This window comes from Tursiops truncatus, chromosome 17 (genome assembly GCF_011762595.2).
Source record: "Tursiops truncatus isolate mTurTru1 chromosome 17, mTurTru1.mat.Y, whole genome shotgun sequence".
Taxonomy (NCBI): Eukaryota; Metazoa; Chordata; class Mammalia; order Artiodactyla; family Delphinidae; genus Tursiops; species Tursiops truncatus.
Genome location: NC_047050.1, coordinates 14,733,835 through 14,753,791, shown reverse-complemented (window position 1 = coordinate 14,753,791; position 19,957 = coordinate 14,733,835). Strand labels below are relative to the sequence as shown.

Genomic DNA, 19,957 nt, shown 5'->3' with positions numbered 1-19,957 from the left:
ACCGCGAGGCCCCGCGCCCGCCTTCCGTCCTCCCCGCGGCCGCGCGGGCACTGAAGGCTACAAGGTCAGGTCCCCGGGGCCCAGGGAGGAGGCGCCCGCCGCGCCGCGGCTGCTCCGGAAAGCGGAGTGGGTCACGGAGGAGGTCCCGTTCCGCCGCAGACTTTAGGACCTTCGGCGGCGTCCCTCGGCCGGATGGATGCTGCCTCCTTTTCTTCCTTCCACGTTTGAAACGACCCAGCCAAGGCCAGGCCGGGCGTGAGGGTTTCCGTCTCTCCTTTCAACCCGCACGGCGGCGCCCAGACGCAGGGAGTGCTCGCCCCATTTTGCAAAGAGGAAGCGAGGAAACTGGCCAAGGTCACCCGGCAAGACCAAGGTTTCCCCCACCCTAGATGCTTCCCTGTGTGAATGTGAATGGGCCTAAGTGCTCCTTTCTTTCCCTCAATGGCCGGAGAGAATGAAAATGCGGTCTTGGAGCGCCAGGTATGGGCCTGAAAAGCCCCGCGCGTCCGAGGTGGCGAGCCTTCCCGGGGGAAAGGGACCGCGGTGGCGGCGCAAGGGCCGGTCCTCCGACAGCGACAGCTGCTTGAAAAGTAGAAGCCCCCGAGAGGTCTCAATACCCACCCGAAACCTTGGGAGCGGCACCGCCAAATCTAGGCGTCCCCACCTGGGACCTGAGGGGCGACGCCCGGCTTCCCACGAGGTGTCAGAGACAAACGTCTATCTGGTCCTCGGGGTTGGACGCGGCCTTCGCCAGCCTCGGCTCTTGGGAACTGGAAGCCGAGAGGCAGGAGCGCGACCCCGGCACGCGAGTCCCGGCCTCACGAGCGCGGAGGGGCCTGTCTGGGGACCCCGGCCACCCTTGCCCGGGCTTAACTGCTGCCCCACCGCCAGCCTGGAGCCTCAACTGTGCCGGACCCAGAAAGCGGGGGTCGCGCGCTCGCGGCCGGGGTTCTGGGCAGGGTTTGCAGAAGTGAGGAGTTCGGTGCACGACCCCCTGGGGAGCGGGGCGAGTAGCGCGTCGGCCAATGGCCGCGGTGGGCGGGGAGGAGACTGGCCTGGGGACGTGCGTGGGCCGCGCGTCGCTTCCCCACCCTCGCGCTCTCTCGGTCCCGCGGCCCCGCCCGCCCGTCGCCCACCGCCCCGCCCGCTCGTCGCCCGCCGCCCGCCGCCCGCCCGCCGCCCTCTTAAAACCGGCTCAGCCCTGCGGGCCCGCCCGAAGCCTACCGGTCCCGAGCCCGCGCCGCCCGTCTGCGGCCCGGTGGCGAGCGCTCCGCCGCTGCGCTCTCGAAGGTGGGTGCAGAGCCCGGCGCGCCGCTGTGGCCCGGGGCTGTCGTTCGCCGGGGTGGTCGGGAAGCGCCGGCAGCGGTCTCTGGCGCAGTTCGTTTTGGGGGGTTGTTTTGCCCTCTTGGAGCTTTTACTCCTTAAGCAGCTTTCAACCCCAAGTCGCAGATCCTCGGGGTGAGGGAAGGCCAGGAGCGGAGCGCCTCTGGGGGCTCAGGAGGAGACGGGCAGATGCCTTCGTCGTGGCTGACCTCTTCTCCTGACCCCGTGTTCTTTAATTTCTGAGTCACGACCCTGCTTGCTTTTCTTATTGGGCTCATTGATCTTGCCCTCAGGACCCGCCGGCTCTGAAGGGGCTCCATCCCCCAGCCTTGGTGAACTTATGTCCATCAAAACGCCGTCCTTTTGGGGTACGGGCGGCGGCGGCGCAGGGGCGGGAGCCTGCTCTTTCCCACCTGGCCTGGGGCTCGTCCTCGCCCGCTCCCGAGAGGCGACCCCAGCTTCCCTAAGCCCCCAGGTGGGATGACGAGTTTCCCGAGGGACTTGCGGGAGGTAGCGGGACTCGGCCCACGTGGGGAACCCGCGCTGGCTGCGGCGCTGGGAGGGAAGCCGAAGGCGGCGGCCTACTCCTCCTGGCAGCCCGGACCGCCCGGGTCCTCGGGGTCAGACCCGGGCTTCGCAGCGGGGCAGCCTCCCCCGACCTGCCCCCGGGCTGGGGGAGCGCGTCTCCTATGCGACCCAACCCGGGCCCTGGTCTTCTGCCCTCCCTGCTAGGGACCCAGGACTGCCTGAAGCTGCTGCCCGCCCCCAAGCTCGGTCTTGCGCTCGGCTCCTGGCTCCGGGAGTGGGAAGGCCCTGCGGCTCCGACCACCCTCCCCCCGGAAAAGAGGATGTCGGGGACCGGGGAGAGGGCGGAAGAGGGAGCTTGAAACGGATTTGGCAGGAGCGGGGTTGGGGACGGATGTAGAGAGTGAGTGTTGGAAACGAGACCTGCTAGGTCAAGGCGTGCTTGGAGAGGGAAGGCAAAGGCGACACGTACCTGGAATTTGGAGTCGGGCAGAATCCCGACAGATTTTCGTTTTAGTTTGCTTTGTCTTTTTGGGGGCGGGTTGTTTGTTGCCGTTTTTGTTTCGTTTGCGGGTAGGTCTTGAGGGATCGAAGTGGGAAGTTTATCCGATTCCCTCCGACCCGGGGCTGCCTCGGGCGGTGGAGGCTGGGCAGGCAGGAGCCGGGCGCAGCGCCCCGCGCCCCTCACTCGGCCGCGCTTGCTCTTCCGCAGACCCGCCGCGCCCTGTGGCCCGGGATGGCTCTGCGGCTGCCAAGTGAGGCCGGACCCCAGGACAAGGGGTGCTACCCGCCCGACAGGCTCCAGAGCAGCCCCCAACGCCTGGCCGCCTACTACCCGCCTTTCCAGCCCTACAGCCACTACGGGAACACCCTAAGCGCCGCGGAGGAGGGTTTGCAAACTTTCCGGCAGCTGGAGGCCCTGTCCACGTCCCCGTCTCTGTCCCCCTTCGCCTTCCGGATGGCGCCTCCCTTGCTGAGCCCCGGCCTGGCCCTGCAGAGGGAGCCGCTCTACGACCTGCCCTGGTACAATAAGCTGCCGTCGTGGTACCCAATTCCCCACCGCCCCAGGGAAGTGCCGCACTTCCCGAACGGCAGTCGCGAGTTTACAGGCGCCTCCAGTGAAGACGCGGGCCCCGCTGGCGGCCGTAGCGACGGTGGCCAGTGCTGGGGACCTGAAATTTTCGTGCCGCCGCCCCCTGTGGATGCTTCGCTGTTCCCTGAGAGGCCGAAGCCCTCCCAGCTGTTACCGTGCTCCCCCAGAGAGCGCTCTGAGGATGGCCCCAAACTCGCGAACCAAGTCGGGAAGGCATCTCACCGTTACCACTTCACCCAGGAAGACCTGCACTTAGTTCTCTACGGGGTCATCCCCAGCCTTCAGAACTCAGCCCGCCTGCACCACGCGATTTCGGGCCTCCTGGTCCCCACAGACAGCTCAGGTAAAGGCAGTCCCCATGATCCGGGACTTGGGGGTGCGGGTGGGAGGCGGGAAGACAGGTGAGGACGGGAGGGGGCAGGGGCGCTTCCAAGTGGGTCCGAGGCTGTGCGAGTCCTGCAGCGGAGCGTATGTGCTTCCATCAGAAGACGGAGCTGAGAATGGCAGCCTCACCTCCGAGACCCTATTTGCTTAACCGCATGACACCCAAGATTGTTTTAGTAAGAAGAGAAACGGTTCATGCGGGGCGGGCTGATCAGGCCGGCTCAGATTCTGCCGGGATGTGCAAGGTATCTGGGAGTCTCAAAATCAGCATTATCTCTGATCCTCAAGTTCCTTAAATTTGCAAACGGGGTTAATTACAACATAACCCACTAGAGTCGTTTTGAGTCTCATGTGAGAAATGGCGTATGTAAAAGGAGCAGGAAACCTAGAAAGGACAAGTAAACATCCAATTCGGGTTAATGGTGAGCTCCAGGGAGTGGGGAGGACAGCGCCGTATGAAAGCATTTCATAATACATTTTTATCGAAAAAATAAAAATTTAACCCTGTCTTTTTCTAGGGTCTGGTTCTCTTCCTCGGACTCTGGATAACAACTCCCTTCAGCTACCAGAAGGTAGGCAGGGCTTCTCGGCTTGGATTTCTTTTCCAGCACAAACGCAGTCGGTTTCCTCACTGGCTTTCTTTCCTGCCCTGGGTCTCTCCTAGGTCTCTGCCTTGGGCACACGAAATTCGGTGAAGTGGCACATTTTGGTGTGTTCTGCAGTAGCCCTGTCGCCAAAGGAGTCAGGTTTGGGCCCTTTCAGGGTAAAGTGGTCAACACCAGCGAAGTCAGGACACACGGAGACAATTCCCTGATGTGGGAGGTAAATGTGTTTGTGGCGGGTTGGCGGAGGGAGGTGGGTGGGAGGAAACCTTGGCCTCTGCCCCTCTGGGAGACCCCTGGACTGGGAGGGGGGGCCCCCTCCGGGCAGTAATCTGCTGACTTGTGCTGCCTGTTTTGCAACATAAAGAGAAAGAAAGGCAAGCTGTTCAGTTCCTGAGGATAACACCTCTACATGGATTCTGTGTAATTTTGGGTGGCTTAAGGCATTTTCCTCTGAAGATGAGCCATGGAGTATACATTTAAGAGTTAATACATTGGGTTATATGTATAGACAAAACCAAACACTTTAAATATTACAGAGTGATGCTAAGAATATGCCAGAAAGGACTAAGACCAGATTTAAAATTTTCGACGTCGTTCATCTAAAGAGGATTTTTAGAAAACTGATGCTCTTAACTCTGTCTGAGGCAGGATGGTAGGACTGCAGTGCGTCAGAACGTGTCAGATTAGCGCCCCTCGCCGTGGATTTCTACATCAAGGAATATAGTTGAGGAAAGTAATCTGAAATCCAGACTTCACGGGGCTGTTTGTAATAACAAAACATTGAAGACTGTAGAATTGCCCACAGCAGAGAAAGAATTAAATTATGGCTCCATCAATACACATGAAAACTAAATTGAGATAAAATACTACACTAATTGGTTGTCTTGAAGTGGTGGAATTAAATGGAACGTCCTGTTTCCCTTACCTCTGTTTATGAAACTAATATATGCTCACTCTAGAAATCTGGAAATCGAGGAAGTGATAAAAGTAAGAATCTTTTTAAAATGTCACACTACCTATAGAGGTCTTTTTAAGCTAATAAATCCATTTAGACTCAATCATATTGATAATAAATATATTCAGTAGGTCAAGTGTGAGTTTTGAATTATAATTTTTTTTTATTTTTTTTTGCGGTACGTGGGCCTCTCACTGCTGTGGCCTCTCCCGTTGTGGAGCGCAGGCTCAGCGGCCATGGCTCACGGGCCCAGCCACTCCGCAGCATGTGGGATCCTCCCAGACCGGGGCACGAACCCGCGTCCCCTGCATCAGCAGGCGGACTCTCAACCACTGCGCCACCAGGGAAGCCCTTGAATTATAAATTTTTAATAAGTAAATTTATTTTCTAGGTCAGACCAAAAAAATGTGCATTTCCAAACTTTGTTTGATTCCATTTAGATCTTTGAAGATGGTCATTTGAGCCACTTTATTGATGGAAAAGGAGGTGCAGGGAACTGGATGTCCTATGTCAACTGTGCTCGTTTCCCCATGGAGCAGAACCTGGTTGCAGTCCAGTGTCAAGGGCAGATCTTTTATGAAAGCTGCAAGGAGATCTACCAGAACCAAGAGCTCCTTGTGTGGTACGGAGATTGCTATGAGAAGTTTTTGGACATTCCCATGAGCCTGCAGGTCATAAAGCACGGGAAGCAGGCGTCTGGGCCCTTGGAAGGTGAGTGCACACTTTCGCCTCACCCAGTGAGGCCGTCTTAGTGGAAGGACTGGGCTCTTTCTCCAACTCAACACCTTCCTGCAGCCTTTCCACTTGCTTGTGGAACTTCTCCCTCCCAACACAACACTCAGAACACAAAACTGAGGGCGTCTCTCACCCGCTGGGCATTACCCAGCTGGAGGAAGATGCCCTCATCTTTCCAAAGCTGCTGCAGCTACTCCTCTTCACCAGTATACCTTTTCTTCTACCCCTTCACCCGCTCCCAGAGAATAAAATACAAGTGAAATAAATGGATGCAACCTCTGCCTTAGGTGAGCCAGCTTCTGATTCATCTCTGCTGAGGCTCACACAACTCAGGAAGTCTAAGCTTTAGAGCACTGTTTTTCAAGTAGTGGGTTGCAGTATCTTAGCAGGGTGGGGGATTTGGTGGTAGAGACCAGTATTAAAGAAGAAAAAAAAAGAGAATAAGAATAAAATAGAATAGAAAATATTGATGTGAATCTCATTTAAGTTAAGGTTTTTGTTTCAAATGGATGTGTGCGAACTGGGTCTCAAGTATAAAATGTGTTTCTTATTGTGGGTCTCAGTCAACTTTGGGAAGCATGGAGCTAGACTCTCGCTCTCCGTGGAAAGAGGCAGATTCTCATTCAGGGCTGGGACCTGAGATTCTGCATTTCTATCACATTTTAGTAGAAGGCAGCTAGAGGACTACCAACCCACTCTCTGGGAACGAGCCTCTGGAATTTGCATTTTAAAAAAGCTCTTTGAGGGCTTCCCTGGTGGCACAGTGGTTGAGAATCTGCCTGCCAATGCAGGGGACATGGGTTCGAGCCCTTGTCTGGGAAGATCCCACATGCCGCGGAGCAGCCTGCCCCGTGAGCCACAATTACTGAGCCTGCGTGTCTGGAGCCTGTGCTCCGCAACAAGAGAGGCCGCGATAGTGAGGGGCCCTTGCACCGCGATGAAGAGTGGCCCCGGCTCGCCACAACTAGAGAGCCCTTGCACAGAAACGAAGAGCCAACATAGCCATAAATAAATAAATAAAATTTTTTAAATTAAAAAAAAGAGCAAAATCCTTTTAAAAAAAAGAAAAAGCTCTTTGAGCGGTTGATTTTTACATCTGCAAAGGCCTGGGAACCACTGATCTTATAGGTGGGACCAGACAAATGCAAGTTACTGTAATATGTGTAATCAGATAGAAGACCATCTTACTATGTTAGAGCAAATGTCGTAAGTAGCAGGTAAAAGAGAATGTGAATTGCATTCATCACACTGCAGTGATGGTCTGCATGCAAGTCTCCCTGCTAGACTGAGACCCTTCAGGGCAGGAGACAATTCTAATAAATTTATTTATTTATTTATTTGGCTGTGTTGGGTCTTCATTTCTGTGCGAGGGCTTTCTCTAGTTGCGGCGAGCGGGGGCCACTCTCCATCGCGATGCGCGGGCCTCTCACTATCTATCGTGGCCTCTCCTGCTGCGGAGCACAGGCAGGCTCAGTAGTTGTGGCTCACGGGCCCAGCTGCTCCGCGGCACGTGGGATCTTCCCAGACCAGGGCTCGAACCCATGTCCCCTGCATCGGCAGGCAGATTCTCAACCACTGCGCCACCAGGGAAGCCCAGGAGACAATTCTAAACACTCTAATAGCACCTGCTGTGGATCCCCATGTGCATTGAAGGAAGGAGGAAGACTGGGCTAAACTGGGGAAAGCTGCTTAGGGATGTGGAGAAATAAAAGATGAGTTAGGCAGGGAGAGGCAAGGCAATTCAGGCTTGGGGAATAGTGAAGCCAAGGGCAAGGATGTGTTCACCAGGGATTCGGAGGTGACTAATGAGCAGTCTCTTTCTAGAAGCCAAATAATGAGGGGCTGTTGAACTGTTTCGGTAACTGTCTTCTCACTACCCCAATAAATGGACGGACGGCGTGGGGTGCGCCTGAGGGTAAGATGGCAGGATTCTCTTGAGTCTGGACCTCACAGTTGCCCCATACTTGGCGCCAAGCCAAGACTTTTTGGTCACTTCCAGAAATGTTCCAAGTGCTTTTTTGAAATAAAAGTGAAAAGTGGATTTGAGAACGATACATGCTTGATAACGCAAAATAGAATCGTTATCCTTTTGAAAAATTATTCAGCACTCTGCATCAGAGTCGTTAAAATGTTCATAACCCTGGATATATCAGTAACGTATCAGTAATACTTTTCTGGAAATTTATCTTCAGGAAATAGTCCAAAAGGAAAAGCTTTGTCCACAAGGATTTTTAATACAGCGTCACCCCTGTTTGTGAAAAGTCACGAACAACCTAAATGCCCAATATTAGAATAATTAAATAAATGATGATATATTAACATGGAATAATATACAGGCATCAGAGATCCTGATCATATAAGCAACAGGGCCTGCAGTTATCCGTGCTCCACTTCTGAACCAAATTATATCCGAGGCTTATTGGCACTGTCAACGATGATGTGTAAATATTTAGGATAACTTGTGGCAGAGAACTTGTAAACAACTCAATTGGTTGGGAAGACTAATGGATAAATTCATTTGTTTTCTGTTGATAGGAATGTTTGGGGATAGGATGAAAAGGAAAGAAAAATCAAAATTCCTCTGTCCTCTCAAAAGAAAGGTCTTGTTTTCAAAGGCTTTTGGTGAGGCTTGATGGGAACCTTCCCCTTGAAGGTCTTGAGTGGGAGGGAAGGGCCTGGGCCCTATGTGGGCGGGTTATTTGAGTTTGCAAACCTGCCAAGTGTGTGTTTTGGGGGCTGAGGGTGTGGAATGTGTAGACAGCTCTCAATCGTTACCAAACTCTGTCTGAACGGTGTGTCTGTAGTGGGGCAGAAAGCATAATTTTTGGTATCGAGAAACCCCTTGGCTGAAAAGACTGAGATGGGAGGCAGGAAGAAGGAAAAGAAACAGGACGAAATTAGGTTAAGATAAATTTCCAAGGACCTGAGCAGAAAACGGAGGCAGCCGAAGCCTAATTAGTCAGGGTGAGGGTGCTCTGTCATTTCTGCCTAAGTGGTGGTTCTTATGCAGATTTACTACCGAGCCCTCATTCTGAATTCTGGTGTGCCTTCATGCTTTGATTTGTAAAGATCGCTGACCCTGTCTTGTAGACCCCCTCTTCCTACCCCAGGAAGCAGGAAGGCCAGGTATTTCTAACCAATGAAAATTCTAGCTCCGAGCAAAAACCATCCCAGCAGGGAGATTCTGAGAGTATTAGCACCTCAATGAAAGCGATAGACAAGACTGGGCAATGGATCTTCCTGATGTTGGTGGTTGCCTTCCTGGTTATTTACTTAATAAAATGATTTATTTCCTCAGCCACCTGTTAAACATGCCTGGGACGCAGTTATCAACTAACAGAACCCCCGATGGATAGCTTCCCTGCTGTTCCGATGCTAACTAAAAAGATTTCCACCTTCACACTCTTGCATATACTCACTCCTGGCTGTTCTCTGCCTCCCTGGGGCCAGACAATGAGGTTTCAGGGATGCATTCACAGTCAAAACCACTTTATGCTCTGGAATCCAGAGTGTCCTCGGCAGGGATGCTTTTGTAGGTGGCCCTGGTCCTCTCCCCTTCCCCCAATACATAGACACCCCTGAGCCTGGCACCTCCTTTGCTAGAGTCGGCTGAACCCTCTCTAACCTCTCCCCCACCTCTCTTATAAAAATGGGTTTACCTTTCTCAGTCTGTCTCTCAGTGATGGTATCACTTGTTGATAAGAAGTCAGTAAGTGTTAAGGTTAAATTAATCATCACAATAACCCTATGTATTAGTTGCAGAATCTTCCTTAAAAGTTCAGAGAAGTAGACTATAAGCTAAAAGGGCACCTATGTCTTCGTAAATGGGGTCAAATGGAACAGAACTCGTGAAGCCTGGGGAGAAGCTATGGGTGTCCATCAGGGTCCTGGGTGAACGGCTTTGAACTTGTAGCTCTCAGGCCGATCTGAAAGGGACAAATACGGTAGGTATTTGGTATGTGAACCTTGTAAAGAATGCCAGTCAGGAACTGTAGGACTGACCTGCTCGTAAACAGCGCCAGAGGAAGGGGTTCTTCAACACATATATTTCGGGAACAAAAGGTAAGAGAACCTATAGATTAAGAGATTGGAGAGACATAGCCTCTGTGGACAACACATAGGCTTTGAATCCTACATTGAATCAACTGACTGTAAAATAATAAAACATGTATGCATGTGTGTACGCACATAAATATATATGTTTCTATTAAGGAATAAGGGTTGACTGTTTAGGTATGACAATGGCATTATGGTTATGCATTTTAAAAAGTCGTTATCTATTAAAGATTATGGTTTGAGATGTTTATGAACCAAGTGAGAAATTAGTGTTAAAAAGAATCCATTATGAAAAACAAATAATCCCTTATGGAGGGAAGTCACATAAGTGAGTTGGTCATTGTCAAAGCTTGGTGTCTGGGCACATGAGGGCTTATTCCATTATTTTGATTTTGGTATATGTTTTAAATTTTTTATAATAAAAAGTTGTAAAAAATCATCTTGAAGAAAATAAGAATGAAGGAAGGTAGCTGACCGAGCGACTTATCCCCGTGTTTGACAGAGTCTGCAGAAGGGTACAGGTGTGAAAGATGTGGAAAAGTATTTACCTACAAATATTACAGAGACAAGCATCTCAAGTACACCCCCTGTGTGGACAAGGGTGACAGGAAATTCCCCTGTTCTTTATGCAAACGGTCCTTTGAGAAGAGAGACCGGCTCCGGATCCACGTCCTTCACGTTCATGAGAAACATCGGCCTCACAAGGTAAGAGTCGGGGTGGCGAGTGACCCTGCCCTTCGCTCCAGCACTCTGCTTTCATGCTGCTTCCCCAAACCCCTGGGTGAACACCGAGGGCCTCCTGCGTGCATGTTGCTGGGACACGACACCAGGTGGGAAGATGGGACAGGGTGTTTGAAGGAGGTGACAGTGCTGTGGAAGAGCAGACATGAACTAATGCCATGACACCCGGGTGTGAGGATGGAGGTACATGGTAGACAGGGACAGAGGAAGGGTGTCCTTCTACCTGGACACGTGGGTTATGAAAGGCCTCGTAGACAGGTGGCCGTGAGAAGAATCTAGGACAGTGGAGTGTCTGGTTTATATCTTAGATGGGGTTGATTGGCTGGGGTGGGGGGCGTTCGAGATATTCCAGGTGGGAAAGACCCTGGCCTGTGGTTTTAGGTAGCTACACCTTCTTCCATGATGTGTGCAATGTTGTGTTAATTTCTGCTGTACAGCAAAGTGACTCAGTTATGTACATTCTTTTTCATATTCTTTTCCATTGTGGTTTATCACAGGATAGTGAATATAGTTCCCCATGCTGTAGAGTAGGACCTTGTTATTTATCCATCCTGTATATACTAGTTTGCATCTGCTCCTCCCAAACTCCCAATCATTTCCTCCCCCTTGGCAACCACAAGTCTGTTCTCTGTGTCTGTGAGTCTGTTTCTATTTCCTAGATAGGTTCATTTGTGTCATATTTTAGATGCCATATACAAGTGATATCATATGGTATTTGTCTTTCTCTTTCTGACTTACTTCGCATAGTATGATAATCTCTAGGTTCAATGTGCAGGCATATTGATAGTTACAGGCGAGGATGAAACATGGGCACAGTCCAAAGGTTGGATGGCCTCTATGCCATGCCAAGGATTTTGTAAGGCAGAAAAGCAATGGTGGATTTAGGGAGTCGTTTTCCACCATTCTGGATACCTGGTGGCTCTGCCAGGCTTGGTGTAAGAAAGTGCTGACTACCACTGGTCTTAATTAGGAGAAAGAGGCTGAGGCTTGGGTACAGACAGCTTCGGGTTGGACTCCTGCCCTGTCAGGACTCCTCCAAGCCCCCAATTTTCTCCATTTAAAAACAGAGTAGTCATCATAAAACTGCTCTTGTCTCTCCCCTCCTGTTCACAGTGAAGCTTCTGGAAAAATCACAATCACTGGACTATATACTCCTGTAAAATCTGAGTATTTTTACAATTATCCTGTATTATTTTTGTAAGAATATTTTTAAAAAATATTTTAATTTATTTTTATTTTTGGCTGTGTTGGGTCTTTGTTGCTGCACGTGGGTTTTTCTGTAGTCGTGGTGAGCAGGGGCTACTCTTCGTTGCGGTGCGCGGTCTTCTCACTGCGGTGGCTTCTCTTGTTGCAGAGCACAGTCTCTAGGCACTCAGGCTCCGCGGTTGTGGCTCGCGGGCTCCAGAGTGCAGGCTCAGTAGTTGTGGCGCACGGGCTTAGTTGCTCCACGGTATGCAACTAGAGAAAGCCCACGTGCAGTGACAAAGACTCAACACAGCCAAAAATAAATGATAAAGGAGTGGTGGGTCTTACAGTTGGTGAGATGGAGCATTTAAGATATTTGTTGGGACTGCTGCAGCCAGATCAAAAGATGTCTGCTTAAAAGCAGAAGCTGCAGGATTAGTGTTTGTTTGTTTTGTTTGGTTTTGTTTGGTTTTTTGACCAAAGTAGAATGCAGGAAAAGGTTATCTGAGTCAGGTCAAGAAATATACACTAGAATGTTACGTGGGTCATTTTAAACACTGAGGACAATGGTGGGTCTTGGACTGGGGTTCAAGGAGAGGAGCCGTAGGAAGTACTGCTGGCTTTGAAATCGGGGGACCATAGACCAGGAGGTCCAGAGATGACAGGAATGATGAGAAGAGGTGTAAGCTGGTAGTAGTAAAGTGAATGTCTTGGGCTTCCAAAGAGGAGAGGTCTGATGGTAGAGTGGAGGGATAGTAATTTTATTTTATTTTTTAAACTATTTATTAATTTATTTTGTCCACGAGGCATGCGGGATCTTAGTTCCCTGAGCAGGAATAGAGCCTGTGCCCCCTGCAGTGGAAGCTTGGAGTCTTAACCACTGGACCGCCAGAGAAGTCCAGGATAGTGATTTTAAAAGGCTATAGAAGGGGGTGCATCCTCTTACACTGAGTGTTCCTGAGAGTTCTTAGTACAATATTTCTCTTTGCAAACTCTCCCTGAATGGTGTGATCCTTTATCATGACCATAAGTACCATTTATATGGTTTCAACTCTCTAGCCAGAATTCTGTCCTGAGCCTGAGGACAGAGTCCTGTCCCAGCTGCTCTTCTGACGTCTCAACCTGAGTTTCCCCGGCACTTCCCCTTCCTTCGTCATGTTCAGAAGACTGAGATTTTCTTCTTTTATCTTTACTGCTAAACATTTTTTATTCTGTTTTAGTTTTCCTTATTTCATATACTTTAATTTGAGTACTTAACTTTCAAGATGATAAAGTATATTTAATTTCTGCAGGAGCCCCAAATAAAACGTTTGATTTAATTTGAACAGAAAAAAAAAAAAAAAAAAAAGCTCAAGTGAAACAGACAGGCAGAACTTCAGATAAATGATTTTTTAACAAGATCAGCTGCTGAAAGAGAAAAAAATTACTGATTTAAAATATCAGAAGATGTTGGGTGTATAACCAACAGTGAAAAACCTTGTATTACCCTCCTTCCAGCGTTTAAAGCCTAAACAACCTCCTTTTCACATGATTTGTCAGGCAAAATTAATGAATAACAAAATAAAAATATCGGAGGAAGCCCTTGTAGTCCATCACCATGACTATAAAGAGCTCATACATAGATTCAGAATGTCAGTTCGCTCCAACTTTTTGAAACACCTGACCAATGGAGAGAGGGCTTTGTTTTTTTCAGAAGGTGTTGTTTCTTTTCTCCATGACTTGTTCAAATTGATGCCAGACTTTAACTTTCTTTGTATTTTGCCTTTGACTTCCTTGCAAGCTTTTGTTTTTGCTAGGATTTTTAATTGCAAGTGATAAGTTTAGTTTCTTACTTATATAACTTGTATAATATTTACATTCTTGAAATTATACTCATTTCTTTTTTAAATCAGATTCTGATTTGAATTTGTTCTGATTTGAACCAGTTGCTCCTTAGGCCTGTAAACTGTCATATTTGGATATCTTTCATTACCTTCCTTAGTTCCACTGATTCTTCTATGCCACTCTTTCTCTTTCTTGATTTCTCTTTTTATGTTACTGGGGCATGTCTTCAAGTAATCGTTTTTAACAGTGCACAGTGAAACATTTTCTGAGTCCTTCGAGGATATTTTACTCACATACGTCTTTGATAGTTTGGCTGGATATGGAATTTTAGATAGGAATAACTTTTCTGTAGAATTTTTAAAGAATCATTTCTTCTACCATTTGATGCCAATCTGGTTCTTGTTTCTTTGTAAATAACCAGTTTTCTGCTTTGTGAAAATTGTTCTTTAACTTTTGAGTTCTGAAATTTTAACAGAATGTTTTTTCTTTCTTTCCTTTTTTTTTTTTTTCTTCCTGCTTTGTAATCAGTAGAATACAAAGTATTCTTTCCACCTGAAGGCACAAGTCATAAGCTCAAAGGAATTCTCTTGTTCTTTCCTTGGCTATTATCTGTCTTCGATTTTTGCTCTCTCCTGAGATTCCTTTTAGCCAAATGTTAGGTTGAATCTACTTCCCTGTACTTGACTTTTAATTTTTCTTCATCTGCATTCTCTGAGAGTTCACGAACCTTAATTTTTATGTCATGTATTCAGTCTTTAGCAGTCAGCTGAGTCTATTACATACAGCATTTCTATTCTATACTTTTCTGTTGTTTATTTTTAATTTCCAAGAACAGTTTCATGTTCTAATTGCTCCCCTTTTATAATTGATCTGTTCTTTTTGCAATATGAACTTCAACATCTGACTGTTTTTGCTTTAGTAACGACAATACATGCTCGTTATTAAAACGTCAAGTAGTAAAGAAAAATTTAAAAAGACTTAAAATCCACCCAGAGGGCTTCCCTGGTGGCGCAGTGATTGAGGCTCCGCCTGCCGATGCGGGGGACGCGAGTTCGTGCCCAGGTCCGGGAAGATCCCACATGCCGCGGAGCGGCTGGGCCCGTGAGCCACGGCCGCTGAGCCTGCGCGTCCGGAGCCTGTGCTCCGCAACGGGAGAGGCCGTGACAGTGAGAGGCCCGCGTACCGCAAAAAAAAAAAAAAATCCACCCCAGAATCTCACCATCTAAAAATACCCAGGCTCTCGTTTGTGCCCATAAGGACACCTGGGGAACAGGGTCCAGAAACACAATAGTTTCCTTTACTTGGTTCAGAATTCCTGAGAAGATTGGACAGAAGTCGTCAGGGTCAAGAACACAGAGAAATGACAGGAACTGTTCACAGCAAGTGACTGTACCACATGCTCTCACTGGCCCCCCAAAATATTACCCTTTTTTTGTAGGTGCATGTGTTGAGTCATCTGTCACCTGTATTGCCACTTTGGTCTACATATTCGTCCCTACCCCCACTAGATTGTTCCTCCTTGTCTCTAGCAAAGTGCTGAGAGGTTCTCCATAAATACTTGTTGAATTAATTGCTGGGGGCTTGCAATTTACTCACAGCCTTGTGAGGAAGGCAAGACAGGTATTTTTTGCCCGTGAGGAAAATTGGGGAGACAAAGATTCCGAGTTTTAACTGATTTGTTCTGGTCACACAGCTACTTGTTGACAGAGCAGGACAAATTCAGGCCTCCGTATACACTGCCGTTTCACATCTGAAGCAGCTCACTTAACCCGAAGACTTCAGACGAACTGCCTTAGCCACAGCATTAGCAGGCTCTGGACCAGAACCCATGCTGCCAGGTTCTTCCCTGTAGTCCCGGGATGCCTTTCTCCCGTCTCAACTAGACCCTCAGCCTGGGTCTGCTTGATCCTCTGCCTACAGATGTGCACAGAATAAGTACAATAGTTAGTTCTTCCCCCCCAGATAAATATAATGGTGAAATAAACTTGTTAAAGGGAAGACGTGGTTTCAACTATATTTTTCTTTTTCGTTTTAGTGTTCTACATGTGGGAAATGTTTCTCTCAATCTTCCAGCCTAAACAAACACATGAGAGTCCACTCTGGAGACAGACCCTACCACTGTGTGTATTGTACAAAGGTAAATGGAACCTTCTTTTAAGGGATCTGCCTTGAGCCCTGATTGGGTGTCCATGGATAAGAACTTGCAGCATAAACCCTAGCTTATAAGAGTTCCTGGTAAATTAGTTCATTGTCAGCCCATCCCCAATTTCCACCCCCCAGATTATACTCCTGTTTGCTTACAATGATCAGATGCCACCTACTACTGCCAAATTGGCATCTAGGGCATTTGTCATGGAATAGACCCTAAGTTTACAGGAGCCCGATGGTAGCAGACATGATTATGCAGTCTTTCAAAGTACAGACTCTGGGCTTGCCTGGTGGCGCAGTGGTTGAGAGTCCGCCTGCCGATGCAGGGGACACGGGTTCGTGCCCCGGTCCGGGAAGATCCCACATGCCGCGGAGCGGCTGGGCCCGTGAGCCATGGCCGCTGAGCCTGCGCGTCCGGAGCCTGTGCTCCGCAACAGAGAGAGGCCCGCGTACCGCAAAAAAAAACAAAAACAAAAAAGTACAGACTCTTACATGCTGCTGATCTAAATTTCTAGAGCAGTTTTGCTGAAGTGGCATCTAATCTTCATTATACAGAATAATAAGTGATAAAAATGAAGAGATAAAGACGTGGTTAGGGGTGGCTGGGCTAGAAACAAAAGTCTGACCACGCCTTAAAAATATTGTACTAAAACACCTCATGTTCCTTTTTGATGAGATACATTTGGGCTGTCCAGTGTGTACAGTGTAGCAAAATGGGGCTAAGACATAAGTAGGCCATACGGAGCCAGCACAGACCTAAGGAGGGTGGCCCTGGGTTTGTATGGATGAGGAATCTATCCTGAGGGGTGAATGCTCTCCCGCAGGATTTCCAGAGCAGGCTCAAAATATCCCACCACCCCTCCTCTTTCTGGCATTCTCATTCTGATCCTCACCTTGGTCTTCTGGCCAACCTGGGAATGCGAGGTGCCCGAAGAGGGAACTCAGGGCACTTGGGGCATCAATGAGCTGTTTGGCGTTCTGACTTACTGTCACCTAAGCTGATGGAGACTGTCCTTGTCTGGGTGTCCTAGACACCTACACCTTGTGCTCCTTACTGAGCAGTGGGCCAACCCCATGCATGCCCAGCCCCCCAAATCCAAGGTCACTGGTTAAAGCCGGTGTTTTGTATCTATGTCGATGGACCCCCAATAAATGGAGTCATTACATCGCTAATAAATACTTGAAAGTGACAAAGGTCAGAGCAGAGTATTGAATTAGGGGAAAGGTTATAAATAAGGGAAAGAAAAGACAGGTAAAAACAGCAAAGTGCTTGGGACTCTGAAATGGTACTATTTGGCCATTTTTTTAAGAACTAAACTTGTAACCACCATACAACCCAGCAGTTGCTCTCCTGGGCACTTATCCCGGAGAAATGAAGGTCTATATGTTTATACGAAAACCTGTACACAAATGTTAATAGCAGCTTTATTCATAGAAGCCCCAAACTGGAAATAACACAGATGCCTTTCAATGGGCAGGTGATTAAACAGACTGTGGTTCATCCACACCATGAAATACTCCTCAGCAATCAGAAAGGATGAGCTGTTGTACACGAAACAACCTCCGTGAATCTGCGGAGAACTATGCTGAGTGAGAACAGCCAATCCCAAAAGGTCACATACTGTATGCTTCCCTGTAAGTGACATTCTTGAAATAACAAAATTATAGAAATGGAGAACAGATTCGTGGTTGCCATGGTTTAAAAGTAGGAGTGGGAGGGAACTATGTGTGGCTGTCATAGGGCAACATGAGGGTCCTTGTGATGGAAACGTTCTGTATCTTGACTCTGTCAATGTCAGTATCCTGGTTGTGATACTGTCCTATAGACTTGTAAGATGCAACCATTGGGGACAACCGGGTAAAGGGTACACAGAGTCTCTGTTGTTTCTTATAACTGCACGTGAATCACGATTACCGCAAAAAGTTTAAGTTAAAAAAAAAAAGAAGAAGAAAGAAACCAATAAGGTACCCATTTATGCAAAGACATTGGCCAGTATTAGCTACTCCTTCTGTAATTCAGTTCATCTTGGAGTGTGATCCCAGGACCACCTGCTTAAATGCAGTTTCTTTATTACCCCAACGGGTGTACTCATCGGGTCAGTCTGCATTTTTGACTAGACCCCCAGGCGATCTTAACCATTGAAAAGCCACTGTTCTAACCAGTGACATGTCCATCGTGTCCTTCTTTATTAAGGCTACACCTGTTGACCGAGCGTGCCCTATAGCATTAAAGCCCAAGGTTCGCTGAATGGAGAACTAAGGGGTGACATAAGGATCGGTAACGGTGAACTTAACCCCTTTCTCTCACTGGTTGTCCAGCTGATGGAAGTTTACTTTTTCTCCTGCTTTCTGTCCTCTGCAGAGGTTCACTGCCTCTAGTATACTCCGCACACATATCAGGCAGCACTCCGGGGAGAAGCCCTTCAAATGCAAGTACTGTGGTAAATCTTTTGCATCCCACGCTGCCCACGACAGCCATGTCCGACGCTCGCACAAGGAGGATGACGGCTGTTCCTGTAACATCTGTGGAAAAACCTTCCCAGGTCAAGAAGCCTTCTACTCCCACATGAAGTTTCATGAAAACTGCTAGCCCTCAGAGAGTATGAGGACAGTGCCTCTGTATTTCTGTCTTGATATTTCTTGTTTATGGGTGTATCTTACAAACAAGTGATAGTTAGATTGAGATGAGGAACAGAATAATGGAACTGACCAAGTAGCAGAATTTACCAGATTTATTGACTGTGGTTTTAACAGCTTTCACAGAAATGTCTTTCACAATTTCTGACAAGAATGGAGTTGTGTTGAATTCACCTAGAAATAATGAAAGCTGGCTGTTAATAGGGCTTAAAGGTCTGGAAACTCAACATCAACCCTGAAAGGGACTATATTTCATTTCAGGGACTAGGAACAAAGTCTTTGATTTCACGATTTAAAAAAAGGAGGCTTTTTCTCTACTGTTTGCCTCGGGCCCGCAATTGTAATATGTCTGTGGCCGTCCCCTGTTATGTTTCTTAACAGAATAAATTCTTTAAAGATCCATTCAAGCCACAGCTTCATTCGTATTATAACTAAGTGTTCAGACATGAATTAGGCTCCCATTTTATTTGGATTCATTTTAAAACCCTTAGTTTCTACCCCTCCCCATCGCATGACAAACGCCTAATGTTAACAGTTTGTTTAGCACCAAACAGAATTTCTTGGAGGACACAGAAGTTACTTACTCACCCTACCATCTGTGACCTTTAACAATTGGCGAAGAAAAATTATTACCAAATGAAGAAAGGCTAAAAATTGCAATAGGCTAAGAAATAAATAAATGTATTTATAGTGCTCTAGTTTTAAACCTGATGAAGAGACAAGTGGAATATTTTTTGTAGGTCTTCTAATTAGTTGGTCCATACTAATATATAGAGTGAAAAGAAAAACGTGCCACATACATTGTCACAAGGCTGATGCAAGCTTGTGAAGAAGAATCTCTTCTAATGTGCAGGGAGACAGCAGACTCATCTCACGTGGGTCACAATAGCCAACATCTATATAGAGCATGAACCCTATGAGATAGTGCCACTGAGTTACCACTTTACTGAAGGAAAGAAAGAAGTGTTCCAGCATTTGCCTCTAAGGGTCAAAGCCAGGTCGTCCTGACTCCAAGGCCCAGCCTCTTAATGAATCAGTTATGCTCAACTTATGAATCCTGCTAAGGAAAGAGCATTATTCTGTTGACTGTGCCATTCTTCCCTACTTTGGGGCAAGCAACAACAAACTTTTAAATATTCACATGGAAAATCGGGGACCAGAATAAAACTGCGCCGTAGGCAAGCGTAGCTATGTAGCTACCAGGTCACATCCCTAGCCGTGGTTCTATTGACTGCCTAGGATTTTTCTTCATCCTTTATTCGTGGTCCATGTCTCTCCAAATGGAGAGATTTCAATATGGAACAGATGCCCCTTCAGAGGGAGGCTCTAGCTGCGGCAGAGTCCTTTGAGAAAGAGATGTAGTGCAGGTGGAAAAAGCAGTGACAGATTTTTCTCTGGGGAATGCCTGACCGTGGTGACTAGGTCTGAGTAATGGATCCTAATGGCAGTGTGCCCTGTTGTTTCAGGACTGTTTTAGTTCGTGTTAATTAAGTCAGAACAATGGTCTTTTGAAAAGATCAGGGCTCAGCCTGTGGTTAGGCAGCCTTTATTTGCCTGCTAGTTCAAAATACATCTCTTACTATGTATGGATTTGAACGTTACTTTAAAACCAAATAGTAAAGCGAGACCTCAGGAACTGGTGTGATGCCATTTTTTTCACTAGTTGAATAATTCAAATTAACTACTTTGTTCTTTGAACCAGAATGGTAATAGAGGAAGGTAAAAAAAATTCCTTTTCCTCTTTTC

At 47.7% G+C, this 19,957-nt stretch overlaps 1 protein-coding gene across 1 annotated transcript; it reads left to right on the top strand.

The window, feature by feature from the left end:
- Positions 1 to 2,561: 2,561 nt before the first annotated feature.
- PRDM14 (PR/SET domain 14) lies at positions 2,562 to 18,164 on the top strand. Its single transcript, XM_019925429.3, has 7 exons — positions 2,562 to 3,284; positions 3,844 to 3,897; positions 3,990 to 4,147; positions 5,326 to 5,596; positions 10,179 to 10,381; positions 15,462 to 15,563; positions 17,937 to 18,164. The coding sequence occupies exons 1-7, from the start codon at positions 2,585 to 2,587 to the stop codon at positions 18,162 to 18,164; spliced, it is 1,716 nt and encodes a 571-aa protein (XP_019780988.2). The 5' UTR covers positions 2,562 to 2,584.
- Positions 18,165 to 19,957: the final 1,793 nt, after the last annotated feature.

What these genes read in the sequence shown, in the direction of transcription:
- PRDM14 (XM_019925429.3), top strand. Translation starts at nt 2,585, where the DNA reads ATGGCTCTGCGGCTGCCAAGTGAGGCCGGACCCCAGGACAAGGGGTGC. An exon ending in AGAAACATCGGCCTCACAAG is followed by an intron (nt 10,382 to 15,461) that starts GTAAGAGTCGGG and finishes TTTTCGTTTTAG; the next exon opens with TGTTCTACATGTGGGAAATG. An exon ending in ACTGTGTGTATTGTACAAAG is followed by an intron (nt 15,564 to 17,936) that starts GTAAATGGAACC and finishes TGTCCTCTGCAG; the next exon opens with AGGTTCACTGCCTCTAGTAT.